Here is a 26,653-nt window from a genome sequence, read left to right on the forward strand (position 1 = left end):
CAGTGTTCCCCCTGGGCCATTCAGGCCTGATGGCACTAAAAACAAAAAACAAACCAAAAACGGTAAAACCACGTAAAACTGACGTTTGGCAGGAAGGGAATCCAACATAAAACTTGTGCCATATCCCAATGCGGATCTGTACTGGCTCCATTGTAGTCTTGAACAAACAAAGGCAGCCAAAAAATGAACAACATTATTTAGACATCATACTCTTACATATATAGCCATAGTGCAGGATGACCCAGTTCCAGCATCACTGACCATCCCTGCCACCAACTACATGAGTGCAAACAATATATTTGGGCATAACCATTTATTCTCTCTGGCTAAGATTTTAATTTCCTTGTCCTCAAACGTGTGGTTAGTGTCTTTAAGGTGGAGATGAACTGCAGACTGAGGTCCACCGGTGCCCTCTCTGCGGTTTAAAGTAAACTGGGATTTTGTGCTGTTCAGAATCTTCAGGCAGCACAAAATCCCAGTTTACTTTAAACCGGTTAACACCCTGAGACAGAAATTAGTTCACCCTAAGGACAGGATCCCTAGTTACAAACAGCGCAATGTAGTGTATTCTATCAGATGTCAGGAAAACTGTAACAAACACTACATAGGTGAGACTAAGCAACCTTTACACAAAAGGCTATACCAGCAACGCAGAGAGGGTGCCAGTGGACCTCAGTCTGCAGTTCATCTCCACCTTACAGACACTAACCACACGTTTTGAAGGAAGTTAAAATCTTAGCCAGAGAAAAGAAATGGTTTGAGAGAGGGGTCAAGGAGGCATTCTATGTGAAACAGTTGAAACCCAGCCTTAACCGGGGAGGGAGTCTGAGACATGCTTTGTCCCCTGGTTACAATGGGGTACTCAGGTCAAAGCAGTTCCAGTCTTTTGTTCATGGTAATGAGTCATTCACGTCATCAGGAGAGTTGTTAAGGGAGCCATCAGGAGAGGTGTCCGTCCCATCATTAGGAGGGCCAGCTGCCCTGTCATTAGGAGGGTGCTAACTAGAGCACAATAGGTGCTAAGTAGAGCTATTGTTTAGTAACTAGCCTATAGCAGTCTGCCTCGCGGTAGGAGGGGTCTGGTTAGGTTTAAAACTCCAGCTTTTGTGGCTTCTGTTTATTCTTCTCTACAAGAGTCAAGACAGAAGTCAGACTACCAGAGCAAGAATTTTAGCTGAGGAAGCTTCTGCGATTTGAAGCGAAATGTCCTCACGTCAAGCAACCCAGTCCAGTCAAAGATTCAAGCTTCTCTACTATGGAAACCTTCAGAGTGGCCGTTGTTTTTGGGGATGTTTGTCAGGAAAATGATAATTTCTCTACATTGATTACAGACCTTGCAGCGGGTCTTTAATCAACTTTTCTGCAGATCGGCTTTGCTTTGAACCTTGAACCAATCAAAGCAGTGATTCGTAGATCAAATCAAATCAATTTTATTTATATAGTGCCAAATCACAACAAACAGTCACCCCAAGGCGCTTTATATTGCAAGGCAAAGCCATACAATAATTACGGAAAAACCCCAACTGTCAAAACGACCCCCTGTGAGCAAGCACTTGGCGACAGTGGGAAGGAAAAACTCCCTTTTAACAGGAAGAAACCTCCAGCAGAACCAGGCTCAGGGAGGGGCAGTCTTCTGCTGGGACTGGTTGGGGCTGAGGGAGAGAATCAGGAAAAGACATGCTGTCGAGGGGAGCAGAGCTCAGTCACTAATGATTAAATGCAGAGTGGTGCATACAGAGCAAAAAGAGAAAGAAACACACAGTGCATCATGGGAACCCCCCAGCAGTCTAAGTCTATAGCAGCATAACTAAGGGATGGTTCAGGGTCACCTGATCCAGCCCTAACTATAAGCTTTAGCAAAAAGGAAAGTTTTAAGCTTAATCTTAAAAGTAGAGAGGGTGTCTGTCTCCCTGATCCGAATTGGGAGCTGGTTCCAGAGGAGAGGAGCCTGAAAGCTGAAGGCTCTGCCTCCCATTCTACTCTTACAAACCCTAGGAACTACAAGTAAGCCTGCAGTCTGAGAGCGAAGCGCTCTATTGGGGTGATATGGTACTATGAGGTCCCTAAGATAAGATGGGACCTGATTATTCAAAACCTTATAAGTAAGAAGAAGAATTTTAAATTCTATTCTAGAATTAACAGGAAGCCAATGAAGATAAGCCAATATGGGTGAAATATGCTCTCTCCTAGTCCCTGTCAGTACTCTAGCTGCAGCATTTTGAATTAACTGAAGGCTTTTCAGGGAACTTTTAGGACAACCTGATAATAATGAATTACAGTAGTCCAGCCTAGAGGAAATAAATGCATGAATTAGTTTTTCAGCATCACTCTGAGACAAGACCTTTCTGATTTTAGAGATATTGCGTAAATGCAAAAAAGCAGTCCTACATATTTGTTTAATATGCGCATTGAATGACATATCCCGATCAAAAATGACTCCAAGATTTCTCACAGTATTACTAGAGGTCAGGGTAATGCCATCCAGAGTAGGGATCTGGTTAGACACCATGTTTCTAAGATTTGTGGGGCCAAGTACAATAACTTCAGTTTTATCTGAGTTTAAAAACAGGAAATTAGAGGTCATCCATGTCTTTATGTCTGTAAGACAATCCTGCAGTTTAGCTAATTGGTGTGTGTCCTCTGGCTTCATGGATAGATGAAGCTGGGTATCATCTGCGTAACAGTGAAAATTTAAGCAATGCTGTCTAATAATACTGCCTAAGGGAAGCATGTATAAAGTGAATAAAATTGGTCCTAGCACAGAACCTTATGGAACCCCATAATTAACCTTAGTCTGTGAAGAAGATTCCCCATTTACATGAACAAATTGTAATCTATTAGATAAATATGATTCAAACCACTGCAGTGCAGTGCCTTTAATACCTATAGCATGCTCTAATCTCTGTAATAAAATTTTTATGGTCAACAGTATCAAAAGCAGCACTAAGGTCTAACAGAACAAGTACAGAGATGAGTCCACTGTCTGAGGCCATAAAAAGATCATTTGTAACCTTCACTAATGCTGTTTCTGTACTATGATGAATTCTAAACCCTGACTGAAACTCTTCAAATCAATCATTCCTCTGCAGATGATCAGTTAGCTGTTTTACAACTACCCTTTCAAGAATTTTTGAGAGAAAAGGAAGGTTGGAGATTGGCCTATAATTAGCTAAGATAGCTGGGTCAAGTGATGGCTTTTTAAGTAATGGTTTAATTACTGCCACCTTAAAAGCCTGTGGTACATAGCCAACTAATAAAGATAGATTGATCATATTTAAGACCGAAGCATTAATTAATGGTAGGGCTTCCTTGAGCAGCCTGGTAGGAATGGGGTCTAATAGACATGTTGATGGTTTGGAGGAAGTAACTAATGAAGATCGAGGCAGTGCTTCAATCATTGCTTCGTTGATTCATTTTTTCTTTCGCTTATCTTAATTTTCCCCCGCTAAAACCCAAACGATCATATGGCTGTGAGTATTATTTACCTTTTTTGTGTTACACCGATCTGTTATGGTCTTCTGAAACAGTTGATAGATGTATTTCATAACTTAAAACGGAGCCGATGCTAACACATTAGCATGTCTATGGCTTTTTCAATGTTAAAGTTACCATTAAGCAGTTGCAGCTGTCACGCGTTTGTTGTTGTAAAAGAGTCAAATGTATTACAAACTGTAATATTTTTTAAATTTATTTTTGTTTATATATTAATAATCTAATGATTAGTTATTATATACAATTTTAGAGAAAGAGACAAAAAGAACCTGAACGAACAATGAACATACATAAATAAATACCTACATACATACAGAAATAAATAAGTGTTTCCTGTGAACACCCAGTGACTCTTACACCTCCATTTCATCCCTGTCTTATTTAAGTTTAATGACAATTTGTTTCGGTCAAACCATATTTTCACTGTGTTAATTTCTTCAGTGATTTCCTCCAGAACTATCTGGCAAGCTAGAAAACGGCTGCCTCCTAGTAAGAGCAGAATCCTACTGGAATGAATTTGGATAAGGAAAGTTGTTTGTTTTTTTTTCTCACCAAAATGGATGCTGCACTCACTGCAGTTTTGTCTGGAATAGTCCCAGTTTGCATTTCAGACCTTCAAGAATTCAAACATTTTCGTACATATGGTGTTGGGGGGTAATTTTGGGTTTCAGCTTTTTTTTGTTTTTCACCACTTTCATCCCTGAATATGTCAATCGTGAGTCACTTTTGTGCGGATTAAAGTTACTAACTGGGACTCTTGTCTTGTTGCGAGAAAAAAACGAGAATCATCCTCCGTTCTGTTCACACAGCTCCAAGCGCTTTGGGGCTCTCTGTCGAGTCAAGTTAGAACGATAGAGTCCAGTCGGAATTAATAACTTCAAAGTGAAACACCGTTTTGTTTATGTTTATTTATGTCCAGAGATCAAGGATACAGTGACCAATTTCATATTTATTTACTTTAACACTCAATGAAATACACAGAAAACCTGTAAAGCCTACTTTGAGTACAAAATTCACAAGAGGTATCGATAAGGGAATAGATAAGGAATCGGATCGATAAGCAGAATCGATAATGGCATCGATATTGATAAAATCTTATCAATACCCATCCCTAGTCATGACCCAACCTCATAACCATAGGTGAGAGTAGGACCGAAGATTGACCAGTAGATCGAGACCTTCACCTTTTAGTTCAGCTCCCTTTTTGTCACAACAGTATGGTAGAGAGAATGCAACACTGCCCCTGCTGCCCCGTTTCTCCGGCCAATCTCACGCTCCATTGTCCCCTCACATGTGAGCAGGACCCCGAGGTACTTGAACGCCTTCACTTGGGGCAAGGCCACATTCCCTACCCGGAGTAGGCAATCCATCGGTTTCCTGCTGAGAACCATGGCCTCAGATTTAGAGGTGCTGATCCTCATCCCAGCTGCTTCATACTCGACTACAAACCAATCCAGTGAGTGTTGGAGGTCACCGGCTGATGAAGCCAAGAGGACCACATCATCTGCAAAAAGCAGTGATGAGACCATCCGCCCCTTATTCTGTCCATGAATATCACAAACAGGATTGGTGACAAGGTGCAGCCCTGACGGAGGCCAACCTCCACAGGAAACGAGTCCGATTTACTGCCAAGCACCCAAACACAGGTCTCACCTTGTGAATACAGAGACTGGATGGCCCTGAGAAGGGACCCACAGCACCTCCCACAGTCAGGGCTGTGAAATGAAAATTGTGAAATCCGAGGAAAATTTGCAGGGGGTCTGGGGGGCATAGGCCCCCAGGAGCCTGGGTCTCAGGCCCAGTGGGATCCCAGATACCAAATTAATTTTTTATCTAATGATACAATTTCAACATCTCCTGGAACAACAAAAAAAAAAAATCTCAAAATTAGTGCATATTTAAATGACCCTGTATTCAACCTTTCATTTGAACCGTCAATGATCATGTTGAAATAACAGAATATGATGTGGAAGTAGGACCTGGAATGATTTTCCTTTTAATTGTAAACCAAATTATGCATTAACTCAGTATAATTACACTACAAGAAATTCATGAAGACTGAAAAGACTTAAAGCATTTCAACACCACAGCTAAAGCTTGGAGAATATTTTGAAAATCATGGTAAAATATCATTAACATACCTTATAGTAAAAAAAGTCACATTCTTGTGTAAATACCTGTAAATCCACTCAAAGCTACAGTGTCTTTTTCCCATGAAAAATGTCTACATTAATAAAAACTCACATTGTTGTGTAAACACATGTAAATCCATTCAAAGCCACAGTCTTTTTTCCAATGAAAAAGTCTAGATTAATGAAAAAAGTCACATAATCTTGTCTAAAATCCTGTTTGAACAGCACAATGGTTATTTTCCAGAAAGAAAAATTCTTACTGTGTTTTCTGGCGGCACAGACTGAGTTTCCTGTTTCTTTAATCTTTCATCTGTGTTCATGAAGACAGCGGCAATTCTACAGATTCTTGTCCTTATCAGACTTTCAAACAATCTTTCTCACCATCTTCTCTCTCTTCGACGTTGGTCCCTGACACAGACATGCTGCACAATTCTTCTTTTAAAAACTTTAGAGCTCTAAAGGTTTGATGTCCACATGCTATGTTCAGCTTAAGCTTCGAGCAGGAGCCACACAGCGTTGCCCCAACAACCAACCAGTCACAACTGTTGCAACAGCCAGGATTTTTTTCTCCTCGAAACTCTGCGGCTCCGAGGACACTGATTTGTACCTGTAACACACAGATCAGTGTCCGGGGGCTTACAAAACTTGCACGATGTCGTAAAAAAAAAAAAAAAAAAAAAATAACACTTTGCGAGAGACATTTTAAAAACTCAGTGACAATCACAACTACAGAGTAAAACACTAACACCCCCCCAACCCCATGATGAAATCCGTGGAATTTTGTGGATCTGCAGAGTTTTCACAGCCTTGCAATGTAGCTCCCGGGGTACCCGATCATACGCCTTCTACAAGTCCACAAAAGACATGTAGACTGGGTGTGCATACTCCCAGGCACCCTCCAGGATCCTTGTGAGCTGGTCGGTTTTCCACGACCAGGACGGAAACCGCATTGTTCCTCTTCAATCAGAGGTTCAACTATTGGCCGAACCCTCCTTTCCGGCACCCTGGGGTAGACATTACCAGGGAGGCCGAGTACTGTGATGCCCCGGTAGTTGACACACACTCTCTGGTCCCCCTTTTTCAATATGGGGCCCACCACCCCAGTTTGCCACTGCTTAGGCACTGTCCCAGACCTCAATGCAATGTTGAAGAAACATCTCATCCAAGGCAATCCCTCCACACCCAGAGCCTTCAGCATTTCTGGATGGATCTTATCAAACCACTTGCCACTGCGGAGTTGTTTGACTACCTCAGTGACTTCCATAAGGGAAACTGACTAAAATCCTCCATCAGCTTCCAGCTCTGCCCTTATTACAGAGGGCACTCCAGTCTTATGCAGGAGTTCCTCAAAGTGTTCCTTACATTGTCAGTTGAGGTCAACAGAGTCCCATCCTTAATGTAGACAGCTTTGATGGTTCCATGTTTTCCCCTCCTGAGGTGCCTCATGGTCCACCAGAAGCACCTCGGTGCTGACCTAAAGTCCTTCTCCATGGTTGCTCCAAACTCCTGCCACACCCGCTGCTTTGCCTCCTCCACAGCAGAGGCTTCTGCCCTTCTGGCCTGTCGGTACCTTGCAGCTGCCTCTGGAATTCTCTGAGATAACATATCCTGGAGCTAGGACATCTTTCTACTCATCACTAATTGAAGAAAATAAGAACAACCCCAGGTTTCTTTTCAGCACTGTAGCCAGGCTGACAAAGTCAGAGCTCTATTGAGCTGAGTATTCCATTAACTTTAACTAGTAATGACTTCATGACTTTCTTTGCTAACAAAATTTTAACTATTAGAGAAAAATTACTCATAACCATCCCAAAGACGTATCGTTATCTTTGGCTGCTTTCAGTGATGCCGGTGTTTGGTTAGACTCTTTCTCTCCGATTGTTCTGTCGGAGTTATTTTCATTAGTTACTTCATCCAAACCATCAACATGTTTATTAGACCCCATTCCCACCAGGCTGCTCAAGGAAGCCCTACCATTATTTAATGCTTCGATCTTAAATATGATCAATCTATCTTTGTTAGTTGGCTATGTACCACAGGCTTTTAAGGTGGCAGTAATTAAACCATTACTTAAAAAGCCATCACTTGACCCAGCTATCTTAGCTAATTATAGGCCAATCTACAACCTTCCTTTTCTCTCAAAAATTCTTGAAAGGGTAGTTGTAAAACAGCTAACTGATCATCTGCAGAGGAATGGTCTATTTGAAGAGTTTCAGTCAGGTTTTAGAATTCATCATAGTACAGAAACAGCATTAGTGAAGGTTACAAATGATCTTCTTATGGCCTCGGACAGTGGACTCATCTCTGTGCTTGTTCTGTTAGACCTCAGTGCTGCTTTTGATACTGTTGACCATAAAATTTTATTACAGAGATTAGAGCATGCCATAGGTATTAAAGGCACTGCGCTGCGGTGGTTTGAATCATATTTGTCTAATAGATTACAATTTGTTCATGTAAATGGGGAATCTTCTTCACAGACTAAAGTTAATTATGGAGTTCCACAAGGTTCTGTGCTAGGACCAATTTTATTCACTTTATACATGCTTCCCTTAGGCAGTAGTATTAGACGGTATTGCTTAAATTTTCATTGTTACGCAGATGATACCCAGCTTTATCTATCCATGAAGCCAGAGGACACACACCAATTAGCTAAACTGCAGGATTGTCTTACAGACATAAAGACATGGATGACCTCTAATTTCCTGCTTTTAAACTCAGATAAAACTGAAGTTATTGTACTTGGCCCCACAAATCTTAGAAACATGGTGTCTAACCAGATCCTTACTCTGGATGGCATTACCCTGACCTCTAGTAATACTGTGAGAAATCTTGGAGTCATTTTTGATCAGGATATGTCATTCAAAGCGCATATTAAACAAATATGTAGGACTGCTTTTTTGCATTTACGCAATATCTCTAAAATCAGAAAGGTCTTGTCTCAGAGTGATGCTGAAAAACTAATTCATGCATTTATTTCCTCTAGGCTGGACTATTGTAATTCATTATTATCAGGTTGTCCTAAAAGTTCCCTAAAAAGCCTTCAGTTAATTCAAAATGCTGCAGCTAGAGTACTGACGGGGACTAGAAGGAGAGAGCATATCTCACCCATATTGGCCTCTCTTCATTGGCTTCCTGTTAATTCTAGAATAGAATTTAAAATTCTTCTTCTTACTTATAAGGTTTTGAATAATCAGGTCCCATCTTATCTTAGGGACCTCGTAGTACCATATCACCCCAATAGAACGCGTCGCTCTCAGACTGCAGGCTTACTTGTAGTTCCTAGGGTTTGTAAGAGTAGAATGGGAGGCAGAGCCTTCAGCTTTCAGGCTCCTCTCCTGTGGAACCAGCTCCCAATTCAGATCAGGGAGACAGACACCCTCTCTACTTTTAAGATTAGGCTTAAAACTTTCCTTTTTGCTAAAGCTTATAGTTAGGGCTGGATCAGGTGACCCTGAACCATCCCTTAGTTATGCTGCTATAGACGTAGACTGCTGGGGGGTTCCCATGATGCACTGTTTCTTACTCTTTTTGCTCTATATGCACCACTCTGCATTTAATCATTAGTGATCGATCTCTGCTCCCCTCCACAGCATGTCTTTTTCCTGGTTCTCTCCCTCAGCCCCAACCAGTCCCAGCAGAAGACTGCCCCTCCCTGAGCCTGGTTCTGCTGGAGGTTTCTTCCTGTTAAAAGGGAGTTTTTCCTTCCCACTGTAGCCAAGTGCTTGCTCACAGGGGGTCGTTTTGACCGTTGGGGTTTTACGTAATTATTGTATGGCCTTGCCTTACAATATAAAGCGCCTTGGGGCAACTGTTTGTTGTGATTTGGCGCTATATAAAAAATTGATTGATTGATTGACTGCAGCTTCAGCAATGGAAGCTTTGAACATTGCCCATTATAGCTCAATGCCTCCAACCTCCACAGGGATGCTAGAAAAGCTCTGCTGGAGGTGTGAGTTGAAGATCTGTCGGACAGTGGGCTCCTCCAGATGTCCCCAGTTCACCCGCACTATGTTTGGGCTTACCAGGTCTGTCCAAAGTCCTCCCCCATCCTCTGATCCAACTCAACACCAGATGGTGATCAGTTGACAGCTCTGCCCCTCTCTTCACCAGAGTGTCCAGAACATGCGGCCTCAGATCAGAGGATACGATCACAAAATTGATCTTTGGCTAGGGTGCTCTGGCACCATGTACACTTATGAGTAGGGATGGGTACTGAGAAGATTTTATCGATATCGATGCCATTGTCGATTCAGCTTATCAAGCCGATTCCTTATCGATACCTCTTGTGAATTTTCTGTGTACTAAAAGTAGGCTTTACAGGTTTTCTATGTCAACAACATTTTAAATTGGTCACTGGATCCTTGACCTCTGGACATAAATAAAATCTGTAGTTTTTGTCAAAAGTATTTCCTTTCAGACATTTTGGCATGAATGTCTCTCAGTACCTTTGAGCTGAGCTTAGCCAGCTACTGCACGTCAGCGCAGGAAGTATTATTTTGGAAAAACGTTTTTATCGATTGCAGTTTGTTTGTCTTATAACATTTGGAAAAAGGTGTCAATTGATTTAAATGTTGTTTTGCTTTGAAGTTATTAATTGTAACTGAACTCTTATCGTTCTAACTTGATTCAGCAGAGCTGTGCAGCGTTCGAAGCTGTGTGAACAGAACTGAGGACGATTCTCATTTCTTTCTCACAAGACCGGAGTCCCAGTTAGTGACTTTAATCCTCACAAAAGTGACTCACGATTGACATATTCAGGGATGAAAGTGGTGAAAAACAAAAAAGTTGTAACCCAGAATTACCCCCCAACACCACCTGCATGAAAATGGTTGAATTCTAGAAGCTCTGAAATGCAATCTGGGACTATTCCAGACAATAAACTGCAGTGAGTGCAACATCCATTTTGGTGAGAAAAAACCCAACTTTCCTTATTCAAATTCATTCCAGTAGGATTCTGATCTTACTAGGATGCAGCAGTTTTATAGCTTGGCAGATAGTTCTGGAGGAAATAACTGAAGAAATTAACAAATTGAAAATATGGTTTGACCAAAACAAATTGTCATTAAACTTAAATAAAACAGGGATGAAGTGGAAGAGTCACTAGGTGTTCACAGGAAACATTTATTTCTATATCTATTTATTTATTTTCACTGTTAGTTGGTTTTATCTTTTCTGTTGTATTTTGTTTCATCAGGTTCTTTTTGTCTCTTTCTCTAAAATTGTACTGTAGCATTATTAGTTATTATGAGTCATTATTACTATTATTGTTGTTGCCATTATTATTAATATATGAATAAAAAAAATACAATTTGACTTCCCCGGGAAGACCCAGGACACGCTGGAGGGACTACATCTCTCGGCTGGCTTGGGAACGCCTTGGGGTTCCCCCGGAGGAGCTGGAGGAGGTGTGTGTGGATCGGGAGGTCTGGGCGGCTTTGCTTGAGCTAAGGTTTAGATCGGGGAGGCCGTTCCTCCCAATCACGCCTATCCAGGTGTCTCTGTCATTGCCCACGTTTGCGCTGAAGTCCCCCAGTAGAACAATGGAGTCCTCCACTGGAGCCCCATACAGGACTCCATTCAGGGACTCCAAGAAGGCCGAATACTCCCAACTGCTGTTCGGTGCATACGCACAAACAACAGTGTCTTTTTTCTCCATGAAAAAAGTCTACATTAATAAAAACTCATTTACATTCTTGTGTAAATTCATGTAAATCCATTCAAAGCCACAATGTCTTTTTTCCAATGAAAGTAAGTCTAGATTAATAATAAAAAAAGTCACATAATCTTGTCTAAAATACTGTTTGAACAGCACAACGTTTATTTTCCAGGGACAAATAAACTCTTACTGTGTTTCCTGATGGCACAGTTCACTTTTCCCATTTCTTTTATCTTTCAGATGTGTTCATGAAGCCAGTGACAATCCCACGGATTCTTGTCCTTGTCAGATATTTTCAAACCAACTTTCTCGCCATCTTCGCTCTGTCTGATGTTGCTCCGTGACAGAGACATGCTGCAAAATTCTTCTTTTAAAAACTTGAGTTCTAAAAGTTTGCGATGTTCACATACTACGTTTAGCTTCAGCATCTTGCAGGAGCCACACAGCGCTGCTGCAGCAACCGACCAGTCGCGCTTAACGACAACTATCATAGCAGCTATGCTATGCATTTTTCTTTTGTGAAGTTCTGCGGATCCGAGGACACAGATTTGTATCTGTAACACACAGATCAGCATCCGCAGACTTATAAAACTTGCACGATGTAAAAAAAAAAAAGCACACGCTTTGCGATAGGCATTTTACAAACTCAGTGATGATCATAATTACAGAGTACAGCACTAACACCCCCCACCCCTCCTCCCCATGATGAAATCCGCAGAATTCCTCGGATTTGCGGAGTTTTCACAGCCCTGGCTTATGGTCCGGGAATGCTCTAAAACTCTTAACGACGTGAAAAAAGTAAGAATTTCCAGGGAAAACAGAGACTGAAGCAACACTGTAAACTTACATATCTGCATGATGGCAAAGTCACATTGTACCATTGCTTAGGGAGAGCCCTGCCAATATTGATATTGTTTAAAAACACAAAAATACTTTATTTTCCCTGAGTAATCGATAAAATAAATCGACAGAATATGCCATTCCAAAAACATTCGACAGCTGCAGCCCTAGTTAGAAGAATTAACACCATCAATTAGCTTGTTCAAATCGTCATCCTTCAGCAAAATAAACTCCGGCATGTTTAGCTAAACGCCGCCCCCATTAGTGTCAGTGTGCGTGGTGGTCGGGGCATGCAATAGCACATTTCATATAGAACCAAAACTGCACGCTAAAAACCACAATGAAACAATGGCAAATGGTACAAATAATCCATGTCACTTGACAAACAAGTCATCAATTAAATAACAAGGATCCACTCAGCCATTATATAATCTGCAATATTTAACGTGTGCACATTCTGTCCATATTAAATATCCCAGCTAGGTTATTATAAATTGGAATGATTGGTTTTACAGTTCACGGTTGTCATATGATGGGTGCATGAACTGGAGCTTGGAAATCCTTTTAGCAACAGTATCACAGACTGCATTCATTGTAAGATTATAAACCCTGTGTACGGCGGGGGCAAACAGTGCCCTCATTGTGGCATAGCGCATTGAGTTTCTCACTCTTGTCATATGACTGAACACTAAGGGGTTTGTTGATTACATTAAATACTGAAAACACTGATTGTGTAAAAATAAGCCCGTTATTTCATTATTGATAAAACCTGGATAGCAGTCACATTACAGTTTGCTTAAAAAAAAAAATACTGAAAGGTGCAAAGGTTAAACCATTTTCCGAGTAATTCATTAGAGTTACATTTTATTGGGAACATCACGCAAAAGGTCAATTATTTAAAGTTATAAAATATTAATGTTTTAATTTTTAGTCTTTGTACTCAAATTAATGGCTTGAACAAATGATGAATGAATGAGTGATGTCTGCTCTAAGAATGAATGAAAAGACCAAGGCGTCATTCCAAACGTTGAAATTACTACAGCTGTTCGCAGGTTAAATGAGGCTATGGGCACCGTCATCTATATTATAATAATCTAGTGTCCTCTGTGTGTGTGGGTGCACATGGCTTCGATCTCAGCAAAGCCGGGGAGACCTGACATTTTCCATTTGGTATGCTTATGTATTTTGGGTCTAGGATGAATGCTACAATAAGGGAAAGTTGATAGGACAAATATTTTTTTGAGAAATTAGCAATTTTAGCTAGCCAGTAAACAATGGACATTGTGCTGCAATGTACCATGGGAGTTCCGGCATTGCAGACCAACGGTTCCCCTATAAATCAGTCCCCCCTGATGACACAGTTCACGGATTATCAACTTGTTTCTGCTTAAAACTGCACTCTAGTCATCATCTCTCAGCAACAGATATCTGAAGCTTTTGTCCAACAATCATTTCCACATAAATTCAGCATTATTTCATCATAAAATGCGGCAGAAGCGATCAGAGCACTGTGCCTAAACAAGCTGCTAGCTGATGCTTTCACTGAGCGTCGGACATTTCAAAGCGTCATGGAATTTCGCCTTGTTTCTGCTTCAAATTGACCTTAGAATGATTTAGGAGGTTTTACCTTTATCATCTGATGGTTAATAATCCCATTAATCCATTTGACTGCTTTGGGTGAAGAGACTCCGTCTCAAACGTGCCGCTGTGGTCCGAAATGATGCATGCGCAGCTGCAAAAGGCAAACAGATTTTTAGGGATGGACTGTTCGGTCTGCTACACCAGGTTTTGGGGTTTTAAATGTTACTGTGGTTCATGTTAGTTTAACAATGCTGTTAGTGTTATTGATTTATTATGTTTTTGTAGTTCAATTGGTTTAGTCACTTCAGTTAAGTGTTGTGTTGCTGTTACTATGAGTGACTTAAGTGTCCTGGTACCATAAATGAAAAGTGTAGAGCTTTTAATGTCTTCCACAGTCTCCATTAGTCAAATTAAAATCACCTGCTTACTTCAAATTACTGAGTTACAGTAATTTGAAATTTGGCGGCCGCGTAAAAGTTAAAAAAATGAAATTGCGATATCTCGAAAACTACTGGTCCGATCAAGTTAAAATTTGAAATTCTGGCTTGTCTGGCTATGAGTTACCTACAGTGCTGTGAAAAAGTGTTTGCACCCTTGACCCTTTGCATGTTTTTTTTTTATTAGGACATCAAAAAAACTAAACATAAATTCAGGCCTTGTATATTCAAATTTCCAAAATCATGCTCTTTAAACTCACAGTGAAAGTAAATCTCTGCAGTTTGATATAAATTAATTAAAAATCTAAAAGCCAAAATGATGGTGTGAATAAGTAAGTGCCCCCTTTAGTATAGCACAGCCACAGAAGTCTATAACTTCTTCAGGGTTGTCCTGGCATCTTTCCTCACTCTTCACCTTCTTATACAGTCACTCAGTTTTTGAGAACTATCTACTCCACACAGATTTACCATAGAGTGCTATAGTGGTTGCATTTCTTCAATAATTCATGTAAATAATGTCTAAGACATAGTGTCTTGGGAATGTTCAGTTTGTTCACGTATCCATCCCGACTTGTCCGAAGAAAACTATATAAAAGTGATGGTTTACATGTGCTATACTAAAGGGGGCACTTAATTATTCACACCATCATTTTGGCTTTTAGATTTTTTATTAATTTATATCAAACTGTAGAGATTTACTTTCACTGTGAGTTTAAAGAACATGGTTTTGGAAATTCTAATATACAAGGCCTGAATTTTTGTTTTTTTGATGTCCTAATAAAAATCTAACATGTAACGGGTCAAGGGGGCACCTTTTTACAACACTGTGTATACCAAATTTCATAAAAATTGGAGGGGGTGAGGTTTAAAAATGCCATACTTTTGGGTGATTTGAGATGGACTGACCCTATGCAGGCACATTAATGCATCAACTTGTTCAACCTTCACTCACTTCTGAGTTCTCCTAGTTTTTGCAGGAGCTTTGGAGCTAGTGATAATCTCTGTTTTCAAATTCTTGGCCACCTTAAAATCCTTACAAATGTGTTTTTACTTCCAAGATTAATTTGTGAATACTGCACAGTTTTCAAATTCTTGGCCACCTTAAAATCCTTACAAATGTGTTTTAGTTCCAAGATTAATTTGTGAATACTGCACATTTTAAACTAAAAAAAAAAAAAAAAAAAAAAAAAAAAAAAAAAACAACTTACATTAGAAAACTTGTAATAAAAATAGTTTTAATTAAAAAACTAAGATTATTTAGGAACTTTGCTGTTCATCTTTAAATTTAAACTATAGGCTAACTTATTTGTTGTTGTTGAGATAATTTTTTGATTAACATTATTCTTTGATTACTTGATAGATTTTTTTATTTTAATTTTGTTTTTACTAAGTTGTTTAAAGTTTAGACTTTTCTTGCAGTTACGCAGTAACAATTTAAAAAGTGTGTTGCTTTATTTGGTAAAAATAAGTTGAACAATTTATGAATATAAAACATTCAGTGAGCTTGACAGTGACTAACTCAACATCCTGCAAATAATGCTATTATTAGCTGATAAACTTCAGCAGAGCACTAACGTCATGTATCATTTTCAATTACTCACCTCAGACAAATTTGCAGAAATGTTGCTCAAACTGATTAATTTTGTGGTTATGACTCGCAGACAGAGTTAAACTCTTGTATGTATGCTAATGGTGTTAATGTATGATTACAGTGACAAAACGCAGCTCATAACATTTAATGTTTACAACAGTGCTGTCCAAAGTATTCCAGAAAGGGTGATTTCACTGATTAAACTCACCCCATCTGCTCAAAGTGATGTTAATCAGTGAAATCACCTGCTGGAGTCAGTGGCTGCAAAGACAACCTGTACTCTTGAGCCTTTCTGGAATAATTGTCCTCAACCCCCAATTCCAATGAAGTTGGGACGTTGGGTGAAATGTAAATAAAAACAGAATACAATGATTTGCAATTCCTCTTCAATCGATATTCAATTGAATACACACATATATGCTCATTTTGAAATGGATGCCCACGACATGTTTCAAAAAAGCTGGGGCAACAAAAGACTGGGAAAGTTGATGAATGCTCAAAGAACACCTGTTTGGAACATTCCACAGGTAAACAGGTTAAGTGGAAACAGGTGAGTGTAATGATTGGGTATAAAAGGAGCATCCTCAAAAGGCTCAGCCGTTCACAAGCAAAGATGGGGTGAGGATCACCACTTTGTGAACAACTGTGTGGAAAAAAATAGTCCAACAGCTTAAGAACAATGTTTCTCAACATTCAATTGCAAGGAATTTAGGGATTCCATCATCTACAGTCCAAATATAATCAGAAGATTCAGAGAATCTGGAGACCTTTCTACACGTAAGCAGCAAGGCCGAAAACCAACATTGAATGCCCGTGACCTTCAATCCCTCAGGTGGCACTGCATTAAAAACCAACATCATTGTGTAAAGGATCTTACTGCGTGGGCTCAGGAACACTTCAGAAAATCATTGTCAGTTAATACAGTTCGTCACTACATCTACAAGTGCAAGTTAAAACTCTACCATGCAAGGTGAAAGCCATACATCAACAACATCCAGAAATGCCGCCGCCTTCTCTGGGCCTGAGCTCATCTGAAATGGACAGACGCAAAGTGGAAAAGTGTGCTGTGGTCTGATGAGTCCACATTTCAAATGTTTTTTTGGAAATCATGGACATCGTGTCCTCTGGACAAAAGGGGAAAAAGACCATTTGTTACCAGTGCTACGTTCAAAAGCCAGCATCTGTGATGGTATGGGGTGTGTTAGTGCCCATGGCATGGACAACTTACACATCTGTGATGGCACCATTAATGCTGAAAGGTACATCCAGGTTTTGGAGCAACACATGCTGCCATCCAAACAATGTCTTTTTCAGGAACGTCCTTCCTTATTTCAGCAAGACAATGCCAAGCCACATTCTGCACGTGTTACAACAGTGTGGCTTAGTAGCAAAAGAGTGCGGGTACTAGACTGGCCTACCTGCAGTCCAGACCTGTCGCCCATTAAAAATGTGTGGCATATTATGAAGTGCAAAATATGACAACAGAGACCCCGGACTATTGAACAACTGAAGTTGTACATCAAGCAAGAATGGGAAAGAATTCCACCTACAAAGCTTCAACAATTCATGTCCTCAGTTCCCAAACACTTAGAGTGTTGTTAGAAGGAAAGGTGATGTAACACAGTGGTAAACATACCACTGTCCCAGCTTTTTTGAAACATGTTGCAGGCATCCATTTCAAAATAAGCAAATATTTGCAAAACAACAATAAAGTTTATCAGTTTGAACATTAAATATCTTGTCTTTGTGGTGTATTCAATTGAATATAGGTTGAAGATGATTTGCAAATCATTATATTCTGTTTTTATTTACATTTTACACAACATCCCAACTTCAATGGAATTGGGGCTGTACAACTAAGTAAACCATTAGGAGAACCACCGCACAGTCCTCAAGAATATGATTTAATAAACTCCCTTAACCCAAAACAAAAATAACCCTTCTTCTTTGGAGCTTTTTGGCAGCTTGCAAACCAACATGGAACATTACTGCCACCAACTGTTTGGCAAGGAACTGAATAAATGGGTTTTGACGCATGTTATCAAAAATAACCGGAAATATTCACAACATGAGCAAAAACTGTAATTTCTGGAAAACTTTCATCACTGAACAATATATGTTACATTTGTCTGAGCTCACCAGGACTCAACAACACCATGCTGGTAGATGCATTTTTCTAGACTACAAGTTTCTGTTCATGTCTGGTCCTGCCTTGCTGTGGGACTTCAAAATACTGGTGTCACTGACCGAAGGCTGCCCCAAAAATCAGTCCGCCCTGCCTTCACTGCGCATGCATCATTTCGGAGTGGCAGCAGCATCATTTCTGAGCTTCAGCAGCGATTCACCTATTATCACCTCATTTCTGCTTCAAACTGCACTCCAGTCATCATGCATCTCAGCGACAGATATCTGAAGCTTTTGTACAACAATCATTTCCACATAAATTCAGCATTATTTCATCATAAGATGGGGGAGCTATCAGAGCGCACCAGCTGCACAGCAGACGTCTGACGTACAGCTGCACCAACATCATTTCAAAGTGATTCACTGATTATTGCCTCATTTCTGCTTAAAAATGACTTCAGAATGATTTAAGAGGTTTAAATTTGTCATCTGGTGGTTAATAATAACATTATTCCCTTTGATCACTTTGGGTGTAGAGAGTCAGACTCAGGCGCATACACAGTGAAGGCAGAGTGGACCAATTTTTAGAGGGGACCATTTGGTCGGCAACACCAGTGCATCATGACACTGCTGCTGCACTATTGTTGTTTGTAACTTACAATAGCTGCTCATCCCCCTTGCAGCTGAAGGGAGATGATGATGCCAGATGTGTAGACAGCCCGAGCCCTACAGATGAAACCTGCTTAAATAAATGTTGGCTATTCATATGTAGCCGTATTAAGAATCTCAAGTTGTTTTCGGCCATAGTGCAGCCTTGTTATGGTTAGGAGTTGTGGTTCTAGTTAACGTAGATTAGGAATCTATGTATCAACGGCAGATAAATGTACAAGTACATTGCCCTCATGATCACATGACCTATACTGACCAATGTAGTGTTTTTTTTTTCCAGATGAGACAAAACATATTCATCAATGACCATTTCTTTCATGACGAAGACACAAACATGATTGTGTTAGTGTTCTAGAACACTGACAATTTGACATTAACGTGTATTATTGTTGATGAAAAAGACGAGACTACGTTTGACATGAAATTTGAAAATCATTTTTTGTCTTAATTTTCATGTACAAGTGTTTAACTGCATTTAGACAGTTCCTGGATTACTGCTGCTACCTTGTGGCTGCAACACAAAACTACAAGGAGGGCAGTAAGTTCTCCACTGGAGGAAGCTCTCGTATGTTGACTGTTTCGAGCGTAGACATTATATACATAGACTCCTCATGGACTGCCGCTGCCTATGGCCGCCATCTTGGATGAGTCCCTATTGCGCCCCCATTGCATTTATTTGTACTGAGGAAGGTGTGTATCCCCAAATACAATAATCTGTAACTCCCCAAATTTTTACCTGATTTTCCCACGGTTTGGTTTGTTAGAAACAGCAGATTCAGTTACGATACAGAATGCTGTCACGCATTAAAAATACATACTTTCATGCTGAAAGACTTTGTCTTATGCTCTTTAACAAAGATATATGGTATATGGCATATAGATAAATTTATAAATTAATTTTATAATTTAGTAAAGAATCAGGTTTGGATTGTTCATTTGAATTTATTTCTCTCTCTCTCACACACACACACACACACACACACACACACACACACCACTTTAATTTCCTCTGCTTTGCTCACCAGGTTTTGTTACAAAGATGAACATTCTTTTTCAAGGCCATGAAAAGAAAGTTCCAAGTCATTCCAGGGTCTTAAACTAACTTGTTAGGCTTGCAACGGGGGGCTGGAGAGTTAAAACCCTTAAAAAAGAACTGTTTTGCACAGCTTCTTGCATGTGCTGACACTCTGTAACTCCAGTGTAGTTAATTTTGTGATGTGGTGCAGCCTTACTTTGTGAAATACAGACACCACAAATGACTGAAGCATTTTTTTATCCTATATTTTTTGCTATTCTAGTCTATCTTTTTATTGTTGTCATAATTATTAATTGTTTATTATTATTATGATAGATATTGCTGTCATCATTACTTTTGGATTATTATCTCTCTATTATTATGTTTTTTTTATTATTAACTGTTAGCATTACAAACACTATACCTGTAACCATGATTTTCTCTTGACTTGTAAGGACCACAATGGAAATAAGCATTTATGCTTTCATGTGTTATCCTGATTTATAATGTCATATTTAAATGTTGTGTGTTTGTATGCATTATTTGCAGAATAAACAAAATAAAAAAACAAAAGCGCATAACAAGTGGATGGAAATGCGCACAAATGCAGTCTTCCTTTTTCCACATTAACGAAAAAGTTGCGAGTTGGATGGAAACACGGCTAATGAGAAACACACCAATTCCTGCTGTAATAACGTTACACATAAGTATTGTTTGTTATGATAATATTACAAATGGTAAAATAACCAAAATTATTGCTCTGTCTTATTTGTGAAAAGTACTACCATGCAATCTGGTTTCTATACTGTGCCGGTTATTACAACCGTAAGCAGCACAAAATACCAGCAAATTTGCTCACTCTCCACTGACTCTGGTGTGAGCCTGTTGTGAAGACCCATCCAATATGGCGGCGATGCTGGATTACGTTATGAGGCGAGCAAGTTATAAGGTGTCTACGTATATAATGTCTATGATTTCGAGTACAAATGGAGGCCATTTCCTGCAACTTCAACCTTCAGTCTTCTATAAATGTACAACTTAAGAGACTTAAGAAAATCACCAACACCAAGTTCTTATGATAGATATGATATTTATTGCACAATACATTCTAAATATACTAAATAGCTCTGGGATTAACTTAAATGGACCAAGATATTTCTACCTTTTACATACGTTTCCAAAATATTGGACAATCAGGTACTTAAGCTCACAATAACACCCAAATCATGAGCTCACAACAATATTTGTTGAAACTAAAACGGTTACATGTACATTACAATCATAGATTTGATTAAAGAATGCTGGGTGGTACTTTTTTGTGTCATCCATGTATTTTTAATGTATTTATAGTCATTTTATGTAATTACATTGAACTTATGGCCCGGTCACACAGTGATCGCTGAACGAAAGAAAAAAAAGCCACAAAGTCACAAATCGTCGAGAAAAAGTGGATTAATAAGCTGGCACTTCTCCCATCACTGAAAAGCCTGCAAGTCCAGAGCGCATAAAAGAACGAAACAAAACCAAAACTAACAAAAGAAAAACGAAGCGAACGGCAACCTTGAAGCTTTAAACAAAACATTCATGATGACGTGACTTGACAGCGGGTATCAGACCAAGCGCCAGCCTGTGATCATTTATGCAGTCAACATGCGCTCTCCACAGCACCTGCAGTTGCGAGCGTTGTCTTAACAGGTCTGTCTTCACAAAAACATGGTGTGCGCAAAAGCACGTTCGCATGTTGTCTGTAGCGCACAGCCATCTGTGTGTGCATGCGTGCACAGCCGTCTGTGTGTGTGTGCGTGCACAGCCTCCACACACCACAGCGTTTACTTTGGAAATGATCTGGTCATTTCAGCATGTTGATGGCCGACTGGAGCACGGCTCACTCTCCACCGTTGTGTGTACATCTTTAAACCGGTTGTACCGCTCCTTAATCTGTGTGATGCCCATAGGATCGTCACCGAAAGCCATCTGAATAATCCGAATGGTTTCCACCTGGCTGTCGCCCACTTTCTGGCACAATTTGATGCAGTCGCGCTGCTCCAGTCGTTCCGTCATTTTTCTTGCAAAGAAAATCCGACGAGAGACTACACCCATCTTCACACAAAGGCTGCTTATCAGCAAATGACGCAATCGACAGGCGTGCAAAAATTCACGCATGCGCACAAAGGTTCAAGGTTGGCTCATGCAAGCACACGTGATTCAAATCCATCAGGTTTTGAAAAAAAAAAATAAAAAGGTCGGATACTTTTCTAACAGACCTCATACATATGAAATTGGTCACTGGATCCTTAAACTCTGGACATAATAAACTCTACATGGTGGATCTTTGATCTGTGGACATAAATAGAAATAAACAAAATCTGTAGTTTTTGTCTAAAGCATTTCCTTTCAGACATTATTGGCATGAATGCCTCTCCATACATCTGAGCTGAACTCAGCTGGCTGCTGGAGTCTGTAGGTCTGCAGCCATACAATCTTGGGCTGCTGTACGTCAGTGCCAGACGTCTCATTTTGGGAGGAAAAAAATGTTTTGATCGATTGCAGTTTATTGTTTGTATTACAACGTTTGCAAAGACATGTCATTTGATTTAAATGAAGATTCCCTTTGAAGTTAATTCCGAGCAGCGCAGCATTTGGAGCAACGGAACGGAGGACGATTCTCGTTTCTTTCTCGCAACAAGACAGGAGTCCAAGTTAGCCACTTTAATCTGCACAAAAGTGATGCATTATGCAGTGATGCAGATGTATTATTTAAGTAACTAAATTTCTTCCACTCATCATACACAACTGTTCCTGTGAATCTGAAGACATTTGCTCTTTCCTTACCAAATTTATCTGGGGGAACAGAATATTTCACCCTGACTTTCTCACTCTGAAATAATCTGTTCCCCCCTGTATCAAGGACAAACAATTCCTGATGATATTGTGTTTTAGATATTTTATTCCTCTCATGATGGACAATCACTCCTGTGAGGTTGAAGACATTTGCTCTTTCCTTACCTAAGTTACCTCGGGGAACAGAATATTTCAGCCTGACTTTCTTGCTCTGAAATAATCTGTTCGCCTCTCTATCTAGAACAGACAGTAACCAATGATTGGGTTATCTTTGCCCCTCCAGCACCAGAGTCTGCACCTGGTCAAAGAGAGACTCTTGCTGAGAAATGCAAGTAGTTTTTAAATGTATATCAAATTACATAGTTGAAATGTTACTTTCAGTTATCCTACAAATGACAACATGAAGTCAATCAATACACGTTTTAAGTGTCAGATTTATTAACTTCTGAATCTTTATCAGTGAAGTTTCAACTTTATCATCATGCTGCCTTAACATGTACTACACTTTTTTTTAAATTACAGCACATGTTTCATGATCACAAAACTTATATTCAGCATTTCTTTGTCTTCCACTACCCTCCACCCCATCATCAGATGTGCATGATGCAAAGCAACGCCGTGATGAAGCCTCACGGGACATGTTCTGGCATGTCCAGGCACATCCACAATTTCTCGGATAATCACTCGATGGAAAAACCACCGACAGCTGTCTGAACGCCATCTCAAAGCCGTCCTGTGAGACCAAAACAGAGGTGGTTTTGTCTCGCTCCAGTAGCGAATCCATCGTGACTCGCGAAGCCTCCGCTCGGCTTTCCATGACAAAATCTCTTGTTAAAAGTGAAATCTGCCGGAAAATGGTTGATGTCCAGCTCTTGTGATAACCAGAGATATGGCACACGATGGTCACGGATCCAGACAGCCATCCGTTTAGAAATGAAATGGTCGTTCAGCCTGTCGATGGCGGCTTCGGAGCGCAGCGCACCCCACAGCCGCTGGGGGCCGTCCTTAAAGTGACAGTAACACTCCTTATTCTCTACCAAGCCCGTAACATTTTCACCGAAAGCCAGATAAATTTTTCTAATGGTTTCCAGCTGCCAGTCTCTAACAGTTTCTGAAAAAATTCTGATGGAAAAAAGCCCAAATCATTCCGCCATTTCCTGGCAATGAAACAACGACGAGGGGGCTGGACCACTCCTCACTCAAAGCCTACTCACAGGTGAATGACGCAACCGACAGGCGTGGAAAAACTCACGCATGCGCACGAAGGTTCAAGCTTGTCTGAAGCAATCACACGTGATTCAAATCCATATGGTTTTTGAAAAAAAAAAATAAGGTCGGATACTTTTCTAATAGACCTCGTACACGTTGCTGTCATAGACAACTGTCTGTAAAGTTTTGTGGCAAGTTATAACTTTCTAAACAGCGTAATTTGTAATGAAAGCCGCTTCATTTGTGCGGCTCTTTTGGCGCCATGTTTGTTTCTGTGGAGACAGCGGTAAGCTCCTCCTACCCCTCCAAACAGAGTGTGCATCCAGATTCACTCCAAACGGAGGGGTTTGTAGCCCTTCACCTACCCCACCGCCTCGCTCCAAAAAGAGAATTGAGATACCCCTCTGTCTGTCGTGCCCACGCAAAATGGAGGGGAAGGGGGAAGGGGAAGGGCCAAGGGGTAGAATTGAGATTGAGCCCTAATCTCTCCATCTAGTCCTGGGTCTTCCCCGGGGTCTCCTCCCAGATGGATGTGCCTGGAACACCTCCCTAGGGAGGCGCCCAGGAGGCATCCTTATCAGATGCCCGAACCGAATTTTGTCAGAAATGTCTACATTATTTCTCAGTTCATAATGTTACTTTCTAATTTCACTGTGGTCCCACCAAAATGGTACATTCTTATACACATAAAGAAACTGTGTACCACTTCTGGTTTAGGGTCCTGACTATTAAACAGGATGTGATAAGCACCAACCCAATACACATGCAAGTAACAAAGAATACTTTCCAGATTTACAGCTCAAACTTGAGTCACAAATGTTTGCACAGTAAATGTGTAAAAACATGAAAAACTAACCAGGTATGTTGTATTTTATTTTAAACAGATGACTTGGCAGACTTATGCCGCTACTGCGGAGAGAGAGAACATGAGATTGACTTGAACTGGGTAACAAATTTTTTTAATTAATAAACTGTAGTGTTGAGAGGTTATATAGATTGGGGGGGGTAATTTAGAAAACGGATATATCTTGTAATTTTGAAAAGATTGTCAAAAATGCCTTATTTATTCTCTCTTCTCCAGAACCAATGTGAGATTTGCCTGAGGTGGTTTCATCAGGCATGTTTGGGAAGCCCACCAACGGAAACATTTGAGTGCTTTGCATGTTCTCTTTAGGTTTGTTTGCTTTTTAAAAAGTTTTGCTCTACATAGTTGATTAAAATAACTGCTTTTTTTTTTAAAAGGTCTTAGAACTTTTCAGCCTAGCCTCGTAGTCCGGTGAGCTCAAACTGTGGGCGAGCTATCCCACAATGCCAAAATAGCAAGGATGACGCTCCAATGAGAGCAGTACACTGAGCAGGTTAATGCATTAACTGTATCATAGTGAGCCTTAGAACTTTTCAGCCTACCCTCGTACTTTCGCCTGACCCAGTTTCTGGTTGTTCGCATGATGGTGCTGAATTTGCGGACATGAGAAGATGCTGCTGGATGAGTGTGAGTATTGACTTACGATCATTTAGGCGTAAAAACACGAGACACACAAGTTCTTGTAGTTCCCAGATAACTGTGATATTTGGCACTTTTTTTTGCGCAGGAATTCATCAAGCACGTCGGCCGCGGGAGCGCACTAACACAGAATACCCAGAAACTGACTAGAAGTTTGGCCAAAACAAGAGCGTCCATTTTTTAGCATGCCGTAAACTAAGCTATCGTGGCGCTCGTGTGAGTGTTGTCATGACACGCACGCGCAATGTTTTCCGCTCATGTTACACTTGACAACCGCTTTGTTGTTTGGAATTAATGCCGAAAAGAGCAGAATATGTTATTACAGGTGCAAACCATTGCATACTTCCAATACAAGACGTTTATTTAATGATAAATACTAAGACTTTATATTCCTAACGGAGCTAAACAACCAAAATGGCACATACCGTGACACAGCTGCTATAAAGTTTAAATAGTGAGAGCTAGATGAACGTAAAACATGCTGACCTGGTAGTGTAAATGATCTGTTGAACATCTGGTAGAGAAGAACTCTGATTCCACAGAAATAAAGTCTGAAGAAGGGAACAAGCAGCGACAGCAACCACATTCTGCCACAGCGAGCCCCTCACACGGATGAGTGTGACCATGCTGAGGTCACATGGACCACGCTTCTTCATGTAGGCATCAGCCACGGTTAGCAAAACACGGTGCATTACCGCCACCAACTGGACAGGAGTATAAAGCAGCAGAACTATGGGGCCATTACAGCAAAAGTATTTGCAAATGTGTATTTCAATCTGTGTATGTAACCACATCCACAAATGTGTAAAAAAAAAAAAACTGGTTACACACACACACATAGATTTTTTGTACACATTTGTGGATGTGGTTACATACATATAAATACTTTTGCTGCAATAATGGCCTCATACAGAATGACAAGAAGGGTGGGCTGTGTCTCTACCGTATTTTTTTCTAAAACTTTATTTCAACAAATACAATAAACGAACAGACAGTAAACAAAAAAAGATTCACAGTATTATCATTATAAATAGAAAGAGATAGCAATGAAAAAATAAAATAATTTTTACTATAAGTAAAGGAATTCTTTACCATGAATTATCTTTTTAAAAGTTCCTCATTCGCCCTATTGAGGTTTCAAATCCTGTAAAATCTTGAAAACGTCAGAGAGGTCACCGCTCTGTGAGAAGCCATTAACACTGAGAAACCCATTGAGACGGTCTGATCAGGCTGCAATTTAACCGCTGCACTTGGACAACAGCATTAACATCGCAACATAAAACTCTTTGTATACTGTGCCTAAAATTCTCGTGAATATATTATAGCGTCCAACACGACGCTGAAAGGATGACAAAGAATTTCAGCAGGCGGCTCTATATTCTGCAATGAAGTACTGGTTAGGGCCCCTTCACACATAGTGCAAATTTGGATTTGCGTACAACTCCAGGGTGACACACGGCAGTAGAGTCGTATGAACGCATCACGAAACATCGCGCTGAGAGACAGGCACGCAATGATGCTGCTCGACAAGCAGACAAATGTATTTACTAAAAAAAAGCAAA

General features: G+C 40.2%; 2 protein-coding genes across 3 annotated transcripts in view; both read right to left on the bottom strand.

Moving 5' to 3' along the window:
- LOC117513186 (zinc finger BED domain-containing protein 1-like) overlaps positions 1-25,698 on the bottom strand; it is a 30,767-nt gene extending 5,069 nt beyond the window's left edge. Inside the window, exon 1 of the mRNA XM_034173486.1 lies at positions 25,578-25,698. The gene's annotated coding sequence lies outside the window, so the exon portion shown is untranslated. The remainder of the gene's footprint in view (positions 1-25,577) is intronic.
- dhrsx (dehydrogenase/reductase (SDR family) X-linked) overlaps positions 1-25,706 on the bottom strand; it is a 107,908-nt gene extending 82,202 nt beyond the window's left edge. For both annotated transcript variants that reach the window (XM_034173502.1, XM_034173496.1), the window contains exon 1: positions 25,578-25,706. In XM_034173502.1, the coding sequence (XP_034029393.1) occupies positions 25,578-25,677 (100 nt within the window). In that variant the 5' untranslated portion in view covers positions 25,678-25,706. The remainder of the gene's footprint in view (positions 1-25,577) is intronic.
- Positions 25,707-26,653: the final 947 nt, after the last annotated feature.

Source organism: Thalassophryne amazonica, chromosome 1 (genome assembly GCF_902500255.1).
Source record: "Thalassophryne amazonica chromosome 1, fThaAma1.1, whole genome shotgun sequence".
In the NCBI taxonomy this organism is placed as follows: domain Eukaryota; kingdom Metazoa; phylum Chordata; class Actinopteri; order Batrachoidiformes; family Batrachoididae; genus Thalassophryne; species Thalassophryne amazonica.